Genomic DNA, 19,444 nt, shown 5'->3' on the forward strand with positions numbered 1-19,444 from the left:
GAATCAGCCTTCCAGGACCTGGCGGTGATGTCGCGGTGACGTCGCGGCTTGTGATTGGCCGCGCGGCCGCCCATGTGACCGCTCGCGCGACCAATCAGAAGCCGTGACGTCACCGAAGGTCCTTCAAGCGCTGATTCTTAGGAAGGAAGGCTGTCGGAAGGAAGCAGGGCGCTTCCGAGGGTGAGTATATTCCTATTAGGTATACCTATTAGATAGATAGAATAGCTGCATTGATCTTACCAGTGTCCCGACTCTCACTCTGCTGCTTCCTGGTTGTTAGGTGAATATTCATGAGCTTAATGAGCGGCAGTGGAAGCAGGAGAGCGCGGGGACACTGGTAATGCTATTCTCGCTTCTATCTATCTTTCTATCCTATCATCTTTCTAACCTATCTATCCTATCTCTCCTATCATCTATTGCAAAGGTGATCATGGTTATTTGGGGTTATCCATCCAGGACCTTTGTATTTTTTTTTCTTAATGGGCTAAGAATTCACATGCAAGTAGTTAACTACCTGCCTGTTCTGCCGTTGCTGAGCATTCTGCTTAATTTAACCTCACTGTTGGGAGAGGTGAGGGTCAGGCTATGTGCACACGTTGCAGATTTGACTGTGGAATTTTCTGTGCAGATTCTGAATTTCTTGGCAGAAAACGCAGGTCAGAATCTGCGCGCTTTTTTGCTCTGTGCACACGTTGCAGATTTTTGTGCGGATTTCTTCCTTTTTTTTTTTACCCCTGCAGATTTTGAAAATAGAAGAGGTGCAGAAATGCAGCAGATCTGCACAAAGAATTGACATGGTCCTTTTTTAAAATCTGCTGCGTTTTCTATGCAGATTTTTCTGCACCGTTAGCACAGCATTTTTTTTTGCCATTGATTTACATTGTACTGTAAATCACTTGCGGAACTGCAGCGTTTCTGCGCGGAAAAAAAAAGCTGCAGTTCTGCAGGAAATCTGCAACGTGTGCACATAGCCTAATGCTTCTCATGATTTCAGCAGATATGCAGAACAATAAGTCAACTATTCTCTAATTCCTCCCATTAACCAAAAGCACAATATTGTTAAAGATATTTTATCTAATAGAGTGGATCTTTTATGAATTGTGCAGCTTTCTAATTTAAAAGAAATATTACCAAGTTTGCATTAATACCTTAATTCATTACTTGTAAATTAATTTATTTTTTTCTGTTTATAACTATTGTTTATGAAACAGTGTGATCAGCAGTGCTATGGGTGTGGTTGGGGCGTGGATATGGGTGTGACAAGTGGTGAACCGGGTGTGTCCTAAAATTTGCTGCGGCGTGATGCAAACTTTGTCCCTCTTTCCCTTCTTCAAAAGTTGGGAGGTATGGGTAACTGAGAACTTGGATCAATAACTCTGAGCTATGGCCCTCCAGTACACATAATACATAGTCTAATATATAACCGTGGTTATACACCAAAAGGTTAACATTGTGAATATGGTTTCATTACAAATCCTTATTCCATTTATGGGATTGTTCTGGTGAATGAGTCAGTAGGCAGTGTCATATGTATACATTTATACATGTCACCGGACACTATGGGGTCTCTGATGTTACCAGCTTTTAAAGGATGTGGATAATAATCAGACTGAAGATCCATATAGTCTCCTACAGATTCCTGGTCTCAACATGCAGAGAAAGGGAACAAATTATACAGCACTGATAACATGGTGGTCTGATACAAGAAAGTCATAAATCACCATACAGCATGTAGGCTATATACATGTACGGTGACCAATAACCTGTATGCAGGATGCTAGACATGAGGAATAATGAGAACAGTATATTCTCTATACTGGTCCATCGTCAATATAACATGCCCCTGGTCACAGGATACTCCTCCACTAGTATCTAATATGTGTCCTCCCTGCTATTCCATCTTGAGCAGAGTAAAATGCCTGTCCTTGTACTGCTCTTCCTGTCATACATTCCTCAGAGTTACCACATCATACCACAACTATGAGAAGCTGCAGACATCACATCTGAGGTATAAAACCAATCACTGTATAATGTGCCTGTCAGCCATGTTTGCAAAGTGAATGCAGTGGCAGTTAGTGAGGCTGGTACATGAGACAATGGAGGAACACAATGTCTGAGGAAAAACTTCCCTGTGTATGTTATCATATACACCATACCATAAGAACACCTCAATTAAGAACTCAAGGGTGCTAGGATATAATTCACCAGTTCAGTACACAAAGATAGAAAATCCTATCCTATCCCTAGAAGAAGGCACTACGCCGAAACGCGCATTGGGGTGGGTGGCATCACGGTCCCTCAGGTAATCCATTTGATAGTCCATGTTATTTTTCCTCATTGGTCTTGCTCTTTACTCACTTTGATGCTGCTTGTCAACAGTTATGTGAGTGTATATCGTGCTTAGTGTATGTACACTGTTCAGATTTACATCCCATGTGTTAGATACATATTGATATGAATATTTGCACAATACATTTGCACTTTTTGTGCTGACCAATAGGCCTACACCTTTTTACACTGGTTTTCGTACTGAATACCTGTTGGTTGCTGTGGTGTCACCTTTTTGGCGAATCCCTATTAAGTCTTTATACTTTGCAATTTTATCTTAGTGTTCTTTTCTATAGGATTTTCTTCCTGTGTATGTTATGTAGATGACAGACGTGAGAAGTGAAAATTGCTGAGTTCTGTGAGATAATAAACCTAGGTTTATACTACCTGAGGATGTAGAAATGCTTATGCCACCTCTTTTGGTAGGAGCAAGGAAGAGACAGTGAGATAGCAATGCTACGTGCCCACGATGGGCATTTATCCAGTTTGTGACGCTACGTATTTAACAGAAGCATACAGTCAAAATTACGTGAAATAATTATCTCCCCTCTACTCCTCTTTGATCAGACTTCATCTGGAATATTGTGTCCAGTTCTGGGCACCACATTTTAGAAGAAGGCATGAACCAACTTTAGCAAAGTCAGACAAGAGAGACCAGAACGGTGAACAGTCTGCAAAGAATGTCTTATGAGGAACAGTTAGGGGTTTAGCTTGCAAAAGAGAAGACTGAGAGGAGACTTAATAGCTGTCTACAAATATCTGAAGGGCTGTCACATTGTAGATGGATCAGCATCAGTTAGAAAAAACTTTTTGATGGGGAGGGTGATCAATGAGTGGAATAGGCTGCCATGAGAGGTGGTGAGTTCTCTTCAATGGAAGTCTTCAAACAGAGGCTGGACAGACATCTGTCTGGGATGGTTTAGTGAATCCAGCCTTGAGCAGGGGGTTGGACATGATGACCCTGGAGTTCCCTTCAGATTCTATGATTCTTGGATGTATACACTCCTGAGGTCTCTAGATATATCAACCCACCACTATTTAGGGCAACTTTCTTTTATTATGTTATGTAAATTAGGTTACTTGTGCGCGTTTTGTCCATTTATGTGTCAAGCGTTAAATAATGTGCAAAGGTATTATTAGTGTCTTCCGTGTGTTGTTTACTGTACATGGATTAAGCTAATGAATGGAAGTGCAAACTTTGGGGAACCCCTCTCACCCTTCATTTTTGATAATCAAAGGTAAAGCAGACAGCTGTGAGCCGATATCATCAGATTGGGAAGATGACCTTGTTATTTGTTCCTTCCCATCCTAAAAATACCAGACCGCAACCGCTCCAGAGAAGGAGCATCACATGACATGTGCCAATTCTGGTGCTTCGCTCCTCCCAATTGCCTTGCTACACTGGCAATCGGGGAAATGGTGCTCCCGGTTGAAGTTAGCTGCATGTTTAGGGTAGGAAGGGCCCAATATCCATGGACCTACCCAACATGATAATATCAGCTCACAGCTGTCTGCTTTAACTTTGCTGGTTATCAGAAATAGGGGGGCACCCATTTAGTTTTATTTAATTTGCTTAATACATATACAGTAAGCTACACATCAAAGGCGCTAATCATATATCTCACCGATATCTATCATCTTACTCTATCTTTGCACAAGTTGTTTTTATTAACTTTTATTGACATACTTAGGTGCCGATTACATGCATTTCTGATGTGGTACATTGTGTATACTCACTAAATACGCATGCTTTTTTTACCTGCAAATTTTCTGTGTCTAATGCTATTCTATGGGACATTCCTTCTTTATTCTTTTATCACATTCCTCACCTCCACTTATGCACAATCACAGAATAAAAATAAAAATTAAAAGTCAGATTGAAGACTTTACAGATTTTCTCCCTCTACTAATTATACATACAGTACATCTTTGGATGAAATCAGGTAAGTGAGCCTGAATGTTTATACTAATACCTTTGTTTGGGTGTAGAATATAGGAATGGAAGAATGTACAATCATAAATAACCAGGACAGTATCAATCATCCTACCATCTCTTAAGGGGATTGGCTTGTCTTAGGTTACAAATCTGCGCCCATGTGACCGCAAGTAGACTAGACTTGCACTGAGCAAAGCCGCACACGTCTAGTTGGCAAGTGACTGCATTTATGCAAATTGCTTATTTGCAATCATGCGCCCACCCCCCGGAGAAACCTCGCAGTGCGTAGTGCACGCATACATCAGGGTCTGTAAATGAGAATATTTTTCTACAGTAAAGGTACCTTCACACATAACGATATTGTTAACGATATCGTTGCTTTTTGTGACGTAGCAACGATATCGTTAATGAAATCGTTATGTGTGACAGCGACCAACGATCAGGCCCCTGCTGGGAGATCGTTGGTCGCTGAATAAAGTCCAGAACTTTATTTCGTCGCTGGACTCCTGCTGACATCGCTGGATCGGCGTGTGTGACACCGATCCAGCGATGTCTTCACTGGTAACCAGGGTAAACATCGGGTAACTAAGCGCAGGGCTGCGCTTAGTAACCCGATGTTTACCCTGGTTACCATCCTAAAAGTTAAAAAAAACAAACGCTACATACTTACCTACAGCCGTCTGTCCTCCAGCGCTGTGCTCTGCACTCCTCCTGTACTGGCTGTGAGCGTCGGTCAGCCGGAAAGCAGAGCGGTGACGTCACCGCTCTGCTTTCCGGCCGCTGTGCTCACAGACAGTACAGGAGGAGAGCAGAGCACAGCGCTGGAGGACAGACGGCTGTAGGTAAGTATGTACTGTTTGTTTTTTTTTACTTTTAGGATGGTAACCAGGGTAAACATCGGGTTACTAAGCGTGGCCCTGCGCTTAGTTACCCGATGTTTACCCTGGTTACCGACATCGTTGGTCGCTGGAGAGCGGTCTGTGTGACAGCTCTCCAGCGACCAAACAGCGACGCTGCAGCGATCCGGATCGTTGTCGGTATCGCTGCAGCGTCGCTTAATGTGAAGGTACCTTTAGTGACCAACATGCATTACCAATAACAATATAAAGTTACATTAATAATTAGACCTGCTTAGCAGCATTACTAGGATGAATGTCATTTTATTAGAGGTTTGTCCTTTTTCTGAAAATTTAACCGAGCAAAATAACTTTTAAGTACAGGACAGAGAAATATACTACAACTATATGGTCTATGTTAAACTAAATTGTAATGTTCACCAATCTTCTATACAAAGGGCAGTACTATGTTGTAGTTCTATGCAATGACACATCCATATCCACTGCTATTTTTTGACTTGGCTCTTTAAATGCCACAAAATGACATTGATACCAAGACCCTACTTTTAAATGAGTAAACTGACGGCTCTTGCTTGGATTTTCTTTTCATTCATTGATTTCATAGCAAACAATGGAAATCAGCAAGTGAAGGGCTTGTCGAGGGTCAAGGGCAGAAGCCAACAGTGTAAAAATGTATGTAAAAAAGCCGGGTGAACTGGTGATTTTTGATGATCTGGATTACCTGGCTCCGCTTACCAAAAAGACTGAGGATTTTGGGATGAACACTCATTTAAGATTAAATTATCGCAATTAAAATCATGCCCACCAGCGGCTTATACTAAGTTTGGTTTGGTGGGTTTCCAATGGGAGCCATTTAGCAAATTTAGTGTCTCAGTTCCCAGCAGGGAGCCTGCTCTGTCGAATTGCTTGCAGAGCCCCAGTTCCCCCAGTTCACCCCCAGTTTACCTTAATGATTGGTCATTCACAACCAACGTGGGGACATTGATTCTTATTTATTTTATTTTTAGATAAAAAATATTCTGCTTTCTACTGACCATATCTAGTCTTATCCTTGCCCCATAATTATTGGCAGATTAGCGCCTTGACGAGGCATTTTCTGTAAGCCCTGAATGAGGTTACCTGGGGCTATTAAATTAAATTAGCAGACTGGGAGTTTAGATACAGCAATATTATAGCATTGTAGTTAGTGTCTACATCTACTGAAGGGTACCAGCCCACTGTGTAGATCCTCAAGGAAGACTACATCCGTAGACTCCATCTGTAGAATCCGCAATAATATTATATCATGCAAATAAAACAAACATTTCTATAGTCCATAGCAAATGCATGCAGCAGCCTCAGTATAAGGGAGTTAACTGAAGTTGCATATAAATCAGAGTTTCTGCAATCTTTGTCTTCCAAGATGCCTGAACATTTATATTTCTTCAGGTAATCCAGTGTGCCTTAAGGTTTAACTGTTCATAAATGGATTGTCACTACGGTATGCCCAATAAAGAAACGAGCTATACAAATAGATACTTACTTGACGAGCTTCCTCCCATGATTGTGTTCAGATGGTGAACTGATCAACTGACTGGTTCTTGCCTCAGTATATTGGTCTTATATCGCAAACATCAACCCCCCTCCAGGATCATCCTTTAAACATTTAAATGAGATGGGAATGGCTCACCTTAATCATTTTAAGTCTTGTCTTAGGATTTCACAAGGTTGGGTGTGTGCAGCATAAGGCTTGACAGAGTTTATGTCAATTTTGATTACTCAGAGAAAGTCATTAATTATCGAGGCGGCTGCAACAAGGCAAAAAGATGGAATGGACAGGGGCAATGTATGTGCATCTCTATTACCATTACCAATGGAAATTGCAGAAAAAGGACAGCGGGCGCAGCAAGAGGAGAGACCCATGCACATTACTCATTGCCTGGATAGAGTGACCAAGAGACTGAGCCCATGTTCGTTCACCTACCTCACATGCTAAAAGTTGCGCTATAGCATGGTGCTGCACTTACATATGTTTTAATATGTATGTCACATAATTAATAGGTTTAGATTCTGCAAAACACTGCTGGCAGATTGGAGTACCCTTTTAGGTCATTTCTCCATGACATTGATTACCTATCAATTGGATAAGTGATAATTTGATTGGTGTACGCTTTATGCTACTTTCCCACTATGCACTATTAATGTACATTTTCTGCAACTACATTGTAAGTTAGGTTACTTGTTTTCTTTGAATTTAATGCAGATTTGCCTCTTGTTCCTATGTTATCCTTAAAATAAATCAGCTTTTGTTTTTTATACTTCCGGTATTTATTTTTGACAAAGCTTTATTGATAGTCATTTGTGAACCATGTGTTTATGGTGCGTTTCCAGAGCAATAACGCATTAACCGCGTATTTTTATTTTACCTGTGGATTTTCACCATTTAGTGCAAATCTAAGGGGAAAATCTGCATGTGGTGCCCCTGCGGGTCCAGTCACCACAGAGGTATTGCACCTCAGCCAGAGGTGTTGTACTCCGCTCTCGGATAAGGAGGGGACACTACCCAGTACCTACACACTAGCATCCAACACTAGACCTCTATAGGCCTGGAGGGAACTAGGCAGAGGGTGTGGGTGGAGAGAATAGAGTTGTCATGGAAACAAGAGGGAGGAGTTAGTTTGTGAGCTAGTCAGTTGGAGCTGGGGACTTGCGGAATGAGGAGCTCGTCCCAGCACCAGAGGACAGAGAGAGGGAAGAACAAAGATAGAGATAAGCTCCTGAGAGAAGAGAAAGAAGGGGTCCTAAGATCACAGGTAGTGAGAAATCCACCCATGGGGCCCAAATCCATTCCGACCATAGTTGGGTGGAGGGACCAGGTCACAATAGGGACTGGCCCCAGACTAGTGGAGAACTACAAGGCTCAGCTAGCTAACCGGAGGCTGTGGCATCTGTATGTGCCACAGCCACAGCCATACACATTCACTGAAAAGGCAGCCGTACAGGATCAAGGGGTCAACAGAAAGAGTAACCTGACAGGACCTGAGGCTGCTGGCTTGGGACACTGTGAGTGAAGGCGCAGGGCAGGAGAAGCAGGAGCCAGCACAGTGAGACGGCCAGGAAGGAACATAAGAAGGGGGTTCTGGCAAAGTGTACCCTGAATTATCTGAGAGCTGACTGGACCACAGACCTGGAGGACACAGCACCTGGCTGGGGATGGCATAAGAACTGTGAGAAAAGTGTGGAAACTGCACCCTGCTGTGTCCTCTGAATTATTGCTGCGCCACCTGCCCTGCACTACAACCACCATCATCACATTTAGCACCATATCTGCCCTGGGGCCTAGCTCTACCCGGGGAGAGCTGTACTAACTCTGCTGCATCACCAACTGCCCCAGTGGATCTGAACTGCAGTGTCGGCCATCCATTGCTGAACATTATAGGTGGCGTCACAAACAATCTCCCCATAATCTTTATTCCCCTTTAATTTTCATTTCACTGTTATTGGACGCCCAGGGCCACGGACCAGGTAACTGCTGCCGTGACCACCCCTTTAAGAACCGTGGGACCCAGCCCAAGTACCCCACGGCCCTAGCGGGTGCTCCATGCACATAAAGGTCAGCGTACCTGCAAGAGAAAGTAATGTGGATTTGTATCACGCACTGTAAGTCAGTTTATACAGCAAGAAAAAAAAAAAGAAGACCGTGAATATGAGATTTCTGCATAAACTCATCCACTTTAATGCAACTAAGACAGTGCAATGTAAGACAGTGAAAAAAGTTCAGCATCAAACACTCATACTGCTCACACAGTCTAAGGGCTCTTTCACAGTCAGCGTTCTGGTACATGTGGTGACAGTTTTCACACGTACCTGAGACACTTACACAGGTAGACCCATTCAAGTGAATGGCTCTGTGCATGTCAGTGCGATTCCATGGACAAAACACACTGACATGTCCATTTTTTTAAAAAGCAGCACTGTCCAAAAAAAAGGTTCCGCGCACGTATGCACACTGATGACATCCGTCTGTCATCAGTGTGACATGTACCAGTGCCTGGGAATCAGCGGTACTGTTCACGTTGTTCCCCAGCACCATCACCGCTATCACATTACTGTCCCCTGCTCACTCTGCGATCAGCGTTAGCAGGGGACAATGTACCAGTGCCTGGGAATCAGCGGTACTGTTCACGTTGTTCCCCAGCACCATCACCGCTATCACATCACTGTCCCCTGCTCACTCTGCGATCAGCGTTAGCAGGGCACAATGTTGATAGCTGTATTCAGCTGATAACAGCAAGAGCAAGCAGCGACTGATGGGAATATTCATCAGACGCCACCTGCGCTATAAAAACAAAACAAAAAACACGACAGGGGTTCCCCTCAGCTGTCAGCTTTATCAAGGCTAGATATCAAGAATAGAGAGATCCCCATGGAGTATTTTTTTAATTTAATAACTTAAAAGTGGAAGGGGGAGGACACCATGCTTTTTTGTTTCATTTTAATAATTAAAAATATGGCATAGTGAGTCCATTTTTGTTGATAATTGGTCAATTGAAAACAAGCACAGAGATACCAGCACTAAACACAATGTGCGTACCTTGATGGATCCACAGCAGCCTGGCAGCGCTTTCACTTCACGGATACAGGTGCAGCTCCCCAGACCTGCAGTGTCATCAGGAATCTGAGAGAAGAAGTGAAGGGGTGGCACTCTGATTTCCGTAAAAAAAAGTTGTTTATTCAATACATCAAGATTAAAATTGTGGAGGCTGGGGAGTCGGTTCTGTGGTGGACAACGGCTGTTTTGCATGCTTCTTATGCTTCAAAGGGTCCAGGTTGATAACAAGCCTTGCTAAAGCTAAGGGTTGCTGCCCGCAGCTGTCAATTTTGCCTGGCTGGTTATCAAAAACACAGGGGAAGCCCACTTTTTTTTCCAATTTATTTATATCGCAGGGGGTGGTTGATGACTACTCTTATCAGCCATCGCCTGCTCTCGCTGTTATCGGTTGAACACAACTCTCAACATACTCCCCTGCTGGCACTGATTGCTACATGAGCAGGAGTGAATGATGAAAACCGTCTTCAGCATCAGGGGCCAGGTAACAGCACTAACAGTACCGCTGCTTCCCAGGCGCCAGTATGTGTGATATTTTTGTGGCACATGGGCAGCACACAGGTGCCATACGTAGTACACACACAGACACTGATATCTATCATACCGGAAATATCAGGATGTGTGAAAGAGCGTTAAAATTTTATTTTGCTTAAATTTCTGCTTTGGTATTTTCCTACATAGGACTTAGTTTTATGTTAAAAGCTTGGTACATCAGTAACATTGTTAAGTTATCCTCCATCCAAAGAATAGGGGATAACCTTTTTTGCTGGGTGGCCGAAAGTTGGGATCCTGAGAATGAGGCTTTACAGAGCCCTTTCTAAATTGTTAGGAGGTGGAGTTTGCCCACCTCTACTCATTCTATTGTGCCCAAGCAGTGATTAAATTAATGCAGAACAATTTCACTGCGTTCTAGTTGTGCGTACTGCAGACCAGAAGTTCCGGTTGATTAAGTTGGAGCACAACACTCAGGATATGACACAGTGGGACTCGACTGGATTACAATATGTGGTCCACTGACTGGAAGTTGTGCACCAGGAAGGGAGCCATTGCTGTATATCATGCGTGCATGCTTGAAAAAGCACATCAAGTGTAAGTTCCTCCATGAGATCCATCCGTTCCTGTCAATGTCCATACATGGGGCAGTCTTAGTAGCTATGCTGAAATTTTGATAATGCAGCAGTTTTTTGGCTATTTACTAGTTAATCCTTTTTTCTAAAATCCCCTGATGAGACTTGCAATAGGTAGAAACGCATCAGGCAGACCATGGGTAAATAATCAGAGCCATTTATTCTTGAATCTGATCATGCTCCACAAATGTTAAGGGTGGAGTAATCGACTCCGAAGCTGGGCGAGATCACTCCTTTATGATTTATGCCAATATATGCTATATGGGACAGGCCTAGTTGCAGTGTATTTGTTTGATAATAATTGTAATCAGTGACTGGCATTGAGATAACTGCATTTACTAACGGGATGACATTTACATATGCACTATTATACCTGCATTGTCGTTGGTTATGAGATATTAAGGACCTATCAATGCAAGTGTAGGCAGGTTCAGGGATGTAGGGAATGCAGAGCAACGGTCAACAACAATGTGATTTAATTTATAAGGGCTCATACCCATATGCGAGAAAAAAAACGGTCCGATTTCCGGAGCAAAAAACGGATGAGTGCTATGCGAGTGTCATGCGAGTACAATTCGATTTACACACCTAGCTTCCGATATACATTTGAGTGCATTGCGATTGCTATCCGATTGCAGTGGAATTTTAACATGAGCTTTTACATACAGCAGTACTCTGTATGTAAAACTCATGTTAAAATCGCATTGTAATACACAACTGTACACATCCTTTTAAACCAAATATTCTTCAAAAGATATATATACAGTATGTATACACAGTATACATATATATATATATATATATATACTAGATAGATAGTAGAAAAAAATTGGAACAGCACAAATCCTATACTTATCTTTGGGTGCAGAGCCCAAACAACCCGTCCAATGGTTATTTACCAATCCAGATAGATCACAAAAACAGGCAGCACTCCATATTCTTAACCCCTTCATGACCCAGCCTATTTTGACCTTAAAGACCTTGCCGTTTTTTGCAATTCTGACCAGTGTCCCTTTATGAGGTAATAACTCAGGAACGCTTCAACGGATCCTAGCGGTTCTGAGATTGTTTTTTCGTGACATATTGGGCTTCATGTTAGTGGTAAATTTAGGTCAATAAATTCTGCGTTTATTTGTGATAAAAATGGAAATTTGGCGAAAATTTTGAAAATTTCGCAATTTTCACATTTTGAATTTTTATTCTGTTAAACCAGAGAGATATGTGAGACAAAATAGTTAATAAATAACATTTCCCACATGTTTACTTTACATCAGCACAATTTTGGAAACAAAATTTTTTTTTGTTAGGAAGTTATAAGGGTTAAAATTTGACCAGCGATTTGTCATTTTTACAACGAAATTTACAAAACCATTTTTTTTAGGGACCACCTCACATTTGAAGTCAGTTTGAGGGGTCTATATGGCTGAAAATACCCAAAAGTGACACCATTCTAAAAACTGCACCCCTCAAGGTACTCAAAACCACATTCAAGAAGTTTATTAACCCTTCAGGTGCTTCACAGTAGCAGAAGCAACATGGAAGGAAAAAATGAACATTTAACTTTTTAGTCACAAAAATTATCTTTTAGCAACAATTTTTTTATTTTCCCAATGGTAAAAGGAGAAACTGAACCACGAAAGTTGTTGTCCAATTTGTCCTGAGTACGCGGATACCTCATATGTGGGGGTAAACCACTGTTTGGGCGCACGGCAGGGCTTGGAAGGGAAGGAGCGCCATTTGACTTTTTGAATCAAAAATTGGCTCCACTCTTTAGCGGACACCATGTCACGTTTGGAGAGCCCCCGTGTGCCTAAAAATTGGAGCTCCCCCACAAGTGACCCCATTTTGGAAACTAGACGCCCCAAGGAACTTATCTAGATGCATAGTGAGCACTTTGAACCCCCAGGTGCTTCACAAATTGATCCGTAAAAATGAAAAAGTACTTTTTTTTCACAAAAAAATTCTTTTAGCCTCAATTTTTTCATTTTCACATGGGCAACAGGATAAAATGGATCCTAAAATGTGTTGGGCAATTTCTCCTAAGTACACCAATACCTCACATGTGGGGGTAAACCACTGTTTGGGCACATGGTAAGGCTCGGAAGGGAAGGAGCGCCATTTGACTTTTTGAATGAAAAATTATTTCCATCGTTAGCGGACACCATGTCGCGTTTGGATAGCTCCTGTGTGCCTAAACATTGGCGCTCCCCCACAAGTGACCCCATTTTGGAAACTAGACCCCCCAAGGAACTTATTTAGATGCCTAGTGAGCACTTTAAACCCTCAGGTGCTTCACAAATTGATCTGTAAAAATGAAAAAGTACTTTTTTTTCACAAAAAAATTGTTTTCGCCTCAATTTTTTCATTTTCACATGGGCAGTAGGATAAAATGGATCATAAAATTTGTTGGGCAATTTCTCCCGAGTACGACGATACCTCATATGTGGGGGTAAACCACTGTTTGGGCACTCGGCAGGGCTCGGAAGGGAAGGCGCGCCATTTGACTTTTTGAATGGAAAATTAGCTCCAATTGTTAGCGGACACCATGTCGCGTTTGGAGAGCCCCTGTGTGCCTAAACATTGGAGCTCCCCCACAAGTGACCCCATTTTGGAAACTAGACCCCCCAAGGAACTTATCTAGATGCATATTGAGCACTTTAAACCCCCAGGTGCTTCACAGAAGTTTATAACGCAGAGCCATGAAAATAAAAAATAATTTTTTTCCTCAAAAATGATTTTTAGCCTGGAATTTCCTATTTTGCCAAGGATAATAGGAGAAATTGGACCCCAAATATTGTCGTCCAGTTTGTCCTGAGTACGCTGATACCCCATATGTGGGGGTAAACCACTGTTTGGGCGCACGGCAGGGCTCGGAAGGGATGGCACGCCATTTGGCTTTTTAAATGGAAAATTAGCTCCAATCATTAGCGGACACCATGTCACGTTTGGAGAGCCCCTGTGTGCCTAAACATTGGAGATCCCCCAGAAATGACACCATTTTGGAAACTAGACCCCCAAAGGAACTAATCTAGATGTGTGGTGAGGACTTTGAACTCCCGAATGCTTCACAGAAGTTTATAACGCAGAGCCATGAAAAAAAAAAAAAAATATTTTCTCAAAAATGATCTTTTAGCCTGCAATTTTTTATTTTCCCAAGGGTAACAGGAGAAATTTGACCCCAAAAGTTGTTGTCCAGTTTCTCCTGAGTACGCTGATACCCCATATGTGGGGGTAAATCACTGTTTGGGCACATGCCGGGGCTCGGAAGTGAAGTAGTGACGTTTTGAAATGCAGACTTTGATGGAATGCTCTGTGGGCGTCACGTTGCGTTTGCAGAGCCCCTGATGTGGCTTAACAGTAGAAACCCCCCACAAGTGACCCCATTTTGGAAACTAGACCCCCAAAGGAACTTATCTAGATGTGTGGTGAGCACTTTGAACCCCCAAGTGCTTCATAGAAGTTTATAATGCAGAGCCGTGAAAATAATAAATCCGTTTTCTTTCCTCAAAAATAATTATTTAGCCCAGAAATTTTTATTTTCCCAAGGGTTACAGAAGAAATTGGACCCCAAAAGTTGTTGTCCAGTTTCTCCTGAGTACGCTGATACCCCATGAGTGGGGGTAAACCACTGTTTGGGCACATGCCGAGGCTCGGAAGTGAAGTAGTGACGTTTTGAAATGCAGACTTTGATGGAATGCTCTGTGGGCGTCACGTTGCGTTTGCAGAGCCCCTGATGTGGCTTAACAGTAGAAACCCCCACAAGTGACCCCATTTTGGAAACTAGACCCCGAAAGGAACTTATCTAGATGTGTGGTGAGCACTTTGAACCCCCAAGCGCTTCATAGAAGTTTATAATGCAGAGCCGTGAAAATAATAAATACGTTTTCTTTCCTCAAAAATAATTATTTAGCCCAGAATTTTTTAATTTTCCCAAGGGTAACAGGAGAAATTTGACCCCAATATTTGTTGTCCAGTTTCTCCTGAGTACGGTGATACCCCATATGTGGGGGTAAACTACTGTTTGGGCACATGCCGGGGCTTGGAATTGAAGTAGTGACGTTTTGAAATGCAGACTTTGATGGAATGCTCTGCGGGCGTCACGTTGCATTTGCAGAGCCCCTGATGTGCCTAAACAGTAGAAACCCCCCACAAGTGACCCCATTTTGGAAACTAGACCCTGAAAGGAACTTATCTAGATGTGTGGTGAGCACTTTGAACCCCCAAGTGCTTCATAGAAGTTTATAATGCAGAGCCGTGAAAATAATAAATACGTTTTCTTTCCTCAAAAATAATTATTTAGCCCAGAATTTTTTATTTTCCCAAGGGTTACAGGAGAAATTGGACACCAAAAGTTGTTGTCCAGTTTCTCCTGAGTACGCTGATACCCCATGAGTGGGGGTAAACCACTGTTTGGGCACACGTCGGGGCTCAGAAGGGAAGTAGTGACTTTTGAAATGCAGACTTTGATGGAATGGTCTGCGGGTGTCACGTTGCGTTTGCAGAGCCCCTGGTGTGCCTAAACAGTAGAAACCCCCACAAGTGACCCCATTTTAGAAACTAGACCCCCCAAGGAACTTATCTAGATATGTTGTGAGCACTTTGAACCCCCAAGTGCTTCACAGACGTTTACAACGCAGAACCGTGAAAATAAAAAATCATTTTTCTTTCCTCAAAAATTATGTTTTAGCAAGCATTTTTTTAGATTCACAAGGGTAACAGGAGAAATTGGACCCAAGTAATTGTTGCGCAGTTTGTCCTGAGTATGCTGGTACCCCATATGTGGGGGTAAACCACTGTTTGGGCACACGTCAGGGCTCGGAAGTGAGGGAGCACCATTTGACTTTTTGAATACGAGATTGGCTGGAATCAATGGTGGCGCCATGTTGCGTTTGGAGACCCCTGATGTGCCTAAACAGTGGTAACCCCACAATTCTAACTCCAACACTAACCCCCCCACACCCCTAACCCTAATCCCAACTGTAGCCATAACCCTAATCACACCCCTAACCACAACCCTAATTCCAACCCTAACCCTAAGGCTATGTGCCCACGTTGCGGATTCGTGTGAGATATTTCCGCACCATTTTTGAAAAATCCGCGGGTAAAAGGCACTGCGTTTTACCTGCGGATTTTCAGCGGATTTCCAGTGTTTTTTGTGCGGATTTCACCTGCGGATTCCTATTGAGGAACAGGTGTAAAACGCTGCGGAATCCGCACAAAGAATTGACATGCTGCGGAAAATACAACGCAGCGTTTCCGCGCGGTATTTTCCGCACCATGGGCACAGCGGATTTGGTTTTTCATATGTTTACATGGTACTGTAAACCTGATGGAACACTGCTGCGAATCCGCAGCCAAATCCGCACCGTGTGCACATGGCCTAATTCTAAAGGTATGTGCACACGCTGCGGAAAACGCTGCGGATCCGCAGCAGTTTCCCATGAGTTTACAGTTCAATGTAAACCTACGGGAAACAAAAATCGCTGTACACATGCTGCGGAAAAACTGCACGGAAACGCAGCGGTTTACATTCCGCAGCATGTCACTTCTTTGTGCGGATTCTGCAGCGGTTTTACAACTGCTCCAATAGAAAATCGCAGTTGTAAAACCGCAGTGAAATGCGCAGAAAAAAACGCGGTAAATCCGCCATAAATCCGCAGCGGTTTAGCACTGCGGATTTATTAAATCCGCAGCGGAAAAATCCGCAGAGGACCAGAATACGTGTGCACATACCGAAACCCTAACCCTAGCCCTAACCCTAACCCTACCCCTACCCCTAGCCCTAACCCTAGCCCTAACCCTAGCCCTAACCCTAACCCTACCCCTACCCCTAGCCCTAGCCCTAACCCTAGCCCTAACCCTACCCCTACCCCTAACCCTACCCCTAACCCTAACCCTACCCCTAACCCTAACCCTACCCCTAACCCTAACCCTAACATTAGTGGAAAAAAAAATTTTCTTTATTTTTTTATTGTCCCTACCTATGGGGGTGACAAAGGGGGGGGTCATTTATTATTTTTTTATTTTGATCACTGAGATATAATCTATCTCAGTGATCAAAATGCACTTTGGAACGAATCTGCCGGCCGGCAGATTCGGCGGGCGCACTGCGCATGCGCCCGCCATTTTGGAAGATGGCGGCGCCCAGGGAGAAGACGGACGGGACCCCGGCTGGATCGGTAAGTATGATGGGGTGAGTGGGGACCACGGGGGGGGGATCGGAGCACGGGGGAGGGAATCGGAGCGCGGGAGGGGTGGAACGGAGCACGGGGGGCGTGGAACGGAGCACGGGGGGCTGGAATGGAGCACGGGGGGGTGGAACGGAGCACCGGGGGGTGGATCGGAGTGCAGGGGGGGTGATTGGAGCACGGGGGGGTGATTGGAGCACGGGGGGAGCAGACAAGAGCACGGGGGGGAGCGGAGCACTGAACGGAGGGGAGCCGGAGCAGTGTACCGGCCAGATCGGGGGGCTGGGGGGGCGATCGGAGGGGTGGAGTGGGGGCACATTAGTATTTCCAGCCATGGCCGATGATATTTCAGCATCGGCCATGGCTGGATTGTAATATTTCACCAGTTATAATAGGTGAAATATTACAAATCGCTCTGATTGGCAGTTTCACTTTCAACAGCCAATCAGAGCAATCGTAGCCACGAGGGGGTGAAGCCACCCCCCTGGGCTAAACTACCACTCCCCCTGTCCCTGCAGATCGGGTGAAATGGGAGTTAACCCTTTCACCCGATCTGCAGGGACGCGATCTTTCCATGACGCCACATAGGCGTCATGGGTCGGATTGGCACCGACTTTCATGACGCCTACGTGGCGTCATGGGTCGGGAAGGGGTTAAAGGTGATATGCAGGTGTTTATTGAGCCCACATCTCCATGCAACGTTTCGGCTCCAACTGAGCCTTTCTCAAGCAGTGAACAAATATTCTTAACACATATATATAGGGACTTAACCCTACCATCCCCTGAGTGCAGCCAATCAATAAATCTCATTAGAATACATATGATTACAATATAAAATGTATTAGTGCCAGCTGTGTACTATTAAAAACCTCATAGGACAATTCCTATATACAGGGACCATCTATTGTAAACTATCATACCTTAGGAGAGACATATCCATTAATGGAGGAAGCAGCGGGCAGTCAGCGTACCCTAGCTTCTACTAGATAGATAGCTAGATTAAAAGCCGGCAAATGATCTGCTGCGTACAGTATAGAATAGAATAGGTTTTAATAGAATAGATAGAATACATACAGTAGATACACAAAGAACAGGTGTGTGTGTATATATATATATATATATATATATATATATATACTAGATTGTGGCCCGATTCTAACGCATCGGGTATTCTAGAATATGCATGTCCCCGTAGTATATGGATAATGAGGATTCCAGAATTCGCGGCAGACTGTGCCCGTCGCTGATTGGTCGAGGCAACTTTTACATCATCATCGTCGCCATGGCAACCATATGACATCTACGTCGATACTGTGCCCGTCGCTGAATCAGAAACGTGGGATTTCTACGTCCTTTATGACATCATCGTCGTTGTGCCCGTCGCTGATTGGTCGAGTATATGGACAATGATCATTCCAGAATTCGCGGCAGACTGTGCGCGGCAGACTGTGCGCGGCAGACTGTGACTGTCGCCACGGCAACCATTATGACATCATCATCGCTGTGCCCGTTGCTGATTGGTCGAGGCCTGGCGGCCTCGACCAATCAGACGCGGGATGTCTACGTCCTTTATGACATCATCGTCGCCGTGCCTGTCGCTGATTGGTAGAGGCCTGGCAGCCTCGACCAATCAGAGACGCGGGATTTCTACGTCGATACTGTGCCCGTTGCTGATTGGTCGAGGCCTGGCGGTCTCGACCAATCAGAGCCGTGGGATTTCCAGGACAGACAGACAGACGGAAAAACCCTTAGACAATTATATATATAGATATATGTCAGTGACACACATATATATATACTGTATATATGTATTTATATTGCATAGAGATATAGATAGAAGATTAGCCATTAATTCATTTGTCGGCTTCTGTAAAATCAATGCAGGAGCCGACAGGATAGGAGATATGGTTTACATACAGTAAATCCATGCAGAATAGTTAGATATATAGATGTGTGTGATCAATACAATTAGTACAGTGTGTGCAAATTGGGGGACATATATTAATAAAAGATTCTTTTCGGGGGAAAAAATGTCATGGGCTCCCGTGCAATATTCTGCGCCAGAGAGGGAAAGCCAGTGACTGGGGACAGATATTGATAGCCTAGGAAGGGACCAAAGTTATTGGCCCTCAGCTAAAAACATCTGTCCCCGACCACCCCAGAAAAGGCACATCTCTAAGATGCGCCAATTCTGGCACTTAGCCTCTCTCTTCCCACTGCCCTGTAGTGGTGGCATATGGGGTAATAGTTGGGGTGTTGATGTCACCTTTGTATTGTAAGGTTATATCAAGCAGTCTTAGTAATGGAGAGGTGTCAATAAGACAATCTTCTGGTTGCAACGGACGGTTACCAGTTTTGCTCGTTGAGCCCCTAGTCCATTAAAGGGAACCTGTCACCTGAATTTGGCGGGACCGGTTTTC

The 19,444-nt window shown here is 43.8% G+C and overlaps 1 protein-coding gene across 3 annotated transcripts in view; it reads right to left on the bottom strand.

Annotated features, from left to right (window-relative positions):
* The window catches only part of LOC138665079 (protein-glutamine gamma-glutamyltransferase E-like), a 159,635-nt gene extending 152,881 nt beyond the window's left edge, over positions 1 to 6,754 (bottom strand). The window contains exon 1 of one of the 3 annotated variants that reach the window (XM_069752247.1): positions 6,644 to 6,691. Coding sequence is in view for 2 of the 3 variants with exons in the window: in XM_069752249.1 (XP_069608350.1) it covers positions 6,644 to 6,662 (19 nt within the window). In the remaining variant the exon portion in view is untranslated. Of the gene's footprint in view, positions 1 to 6,643 lie in introns of all 3 variants that reach the window. The other 2 variants (XM_069752249.1, XM_069752248.1) reach the window with 2 other exon arrangements.
* Between the last annotated feature and the right edge of the window lie 12,690 nt (positions 6,755 to 19,444).

The sequence above is a fragment of the Ranitomeya imitator genome, chromosome 2 (genome assembly GCF_032444005.1).
Source record: "Ranitomeya imitator isolate aRanImi1 chromosome 2, aRanImi1.pri, whole genome shotgun sequence".
Taxonomy (NCBI): Eukaryota; Metazoa; Chordata; class Amphibia; order Anura; family Dendrobatidae; genus Ranitomeya; species Ranitomeya imitator.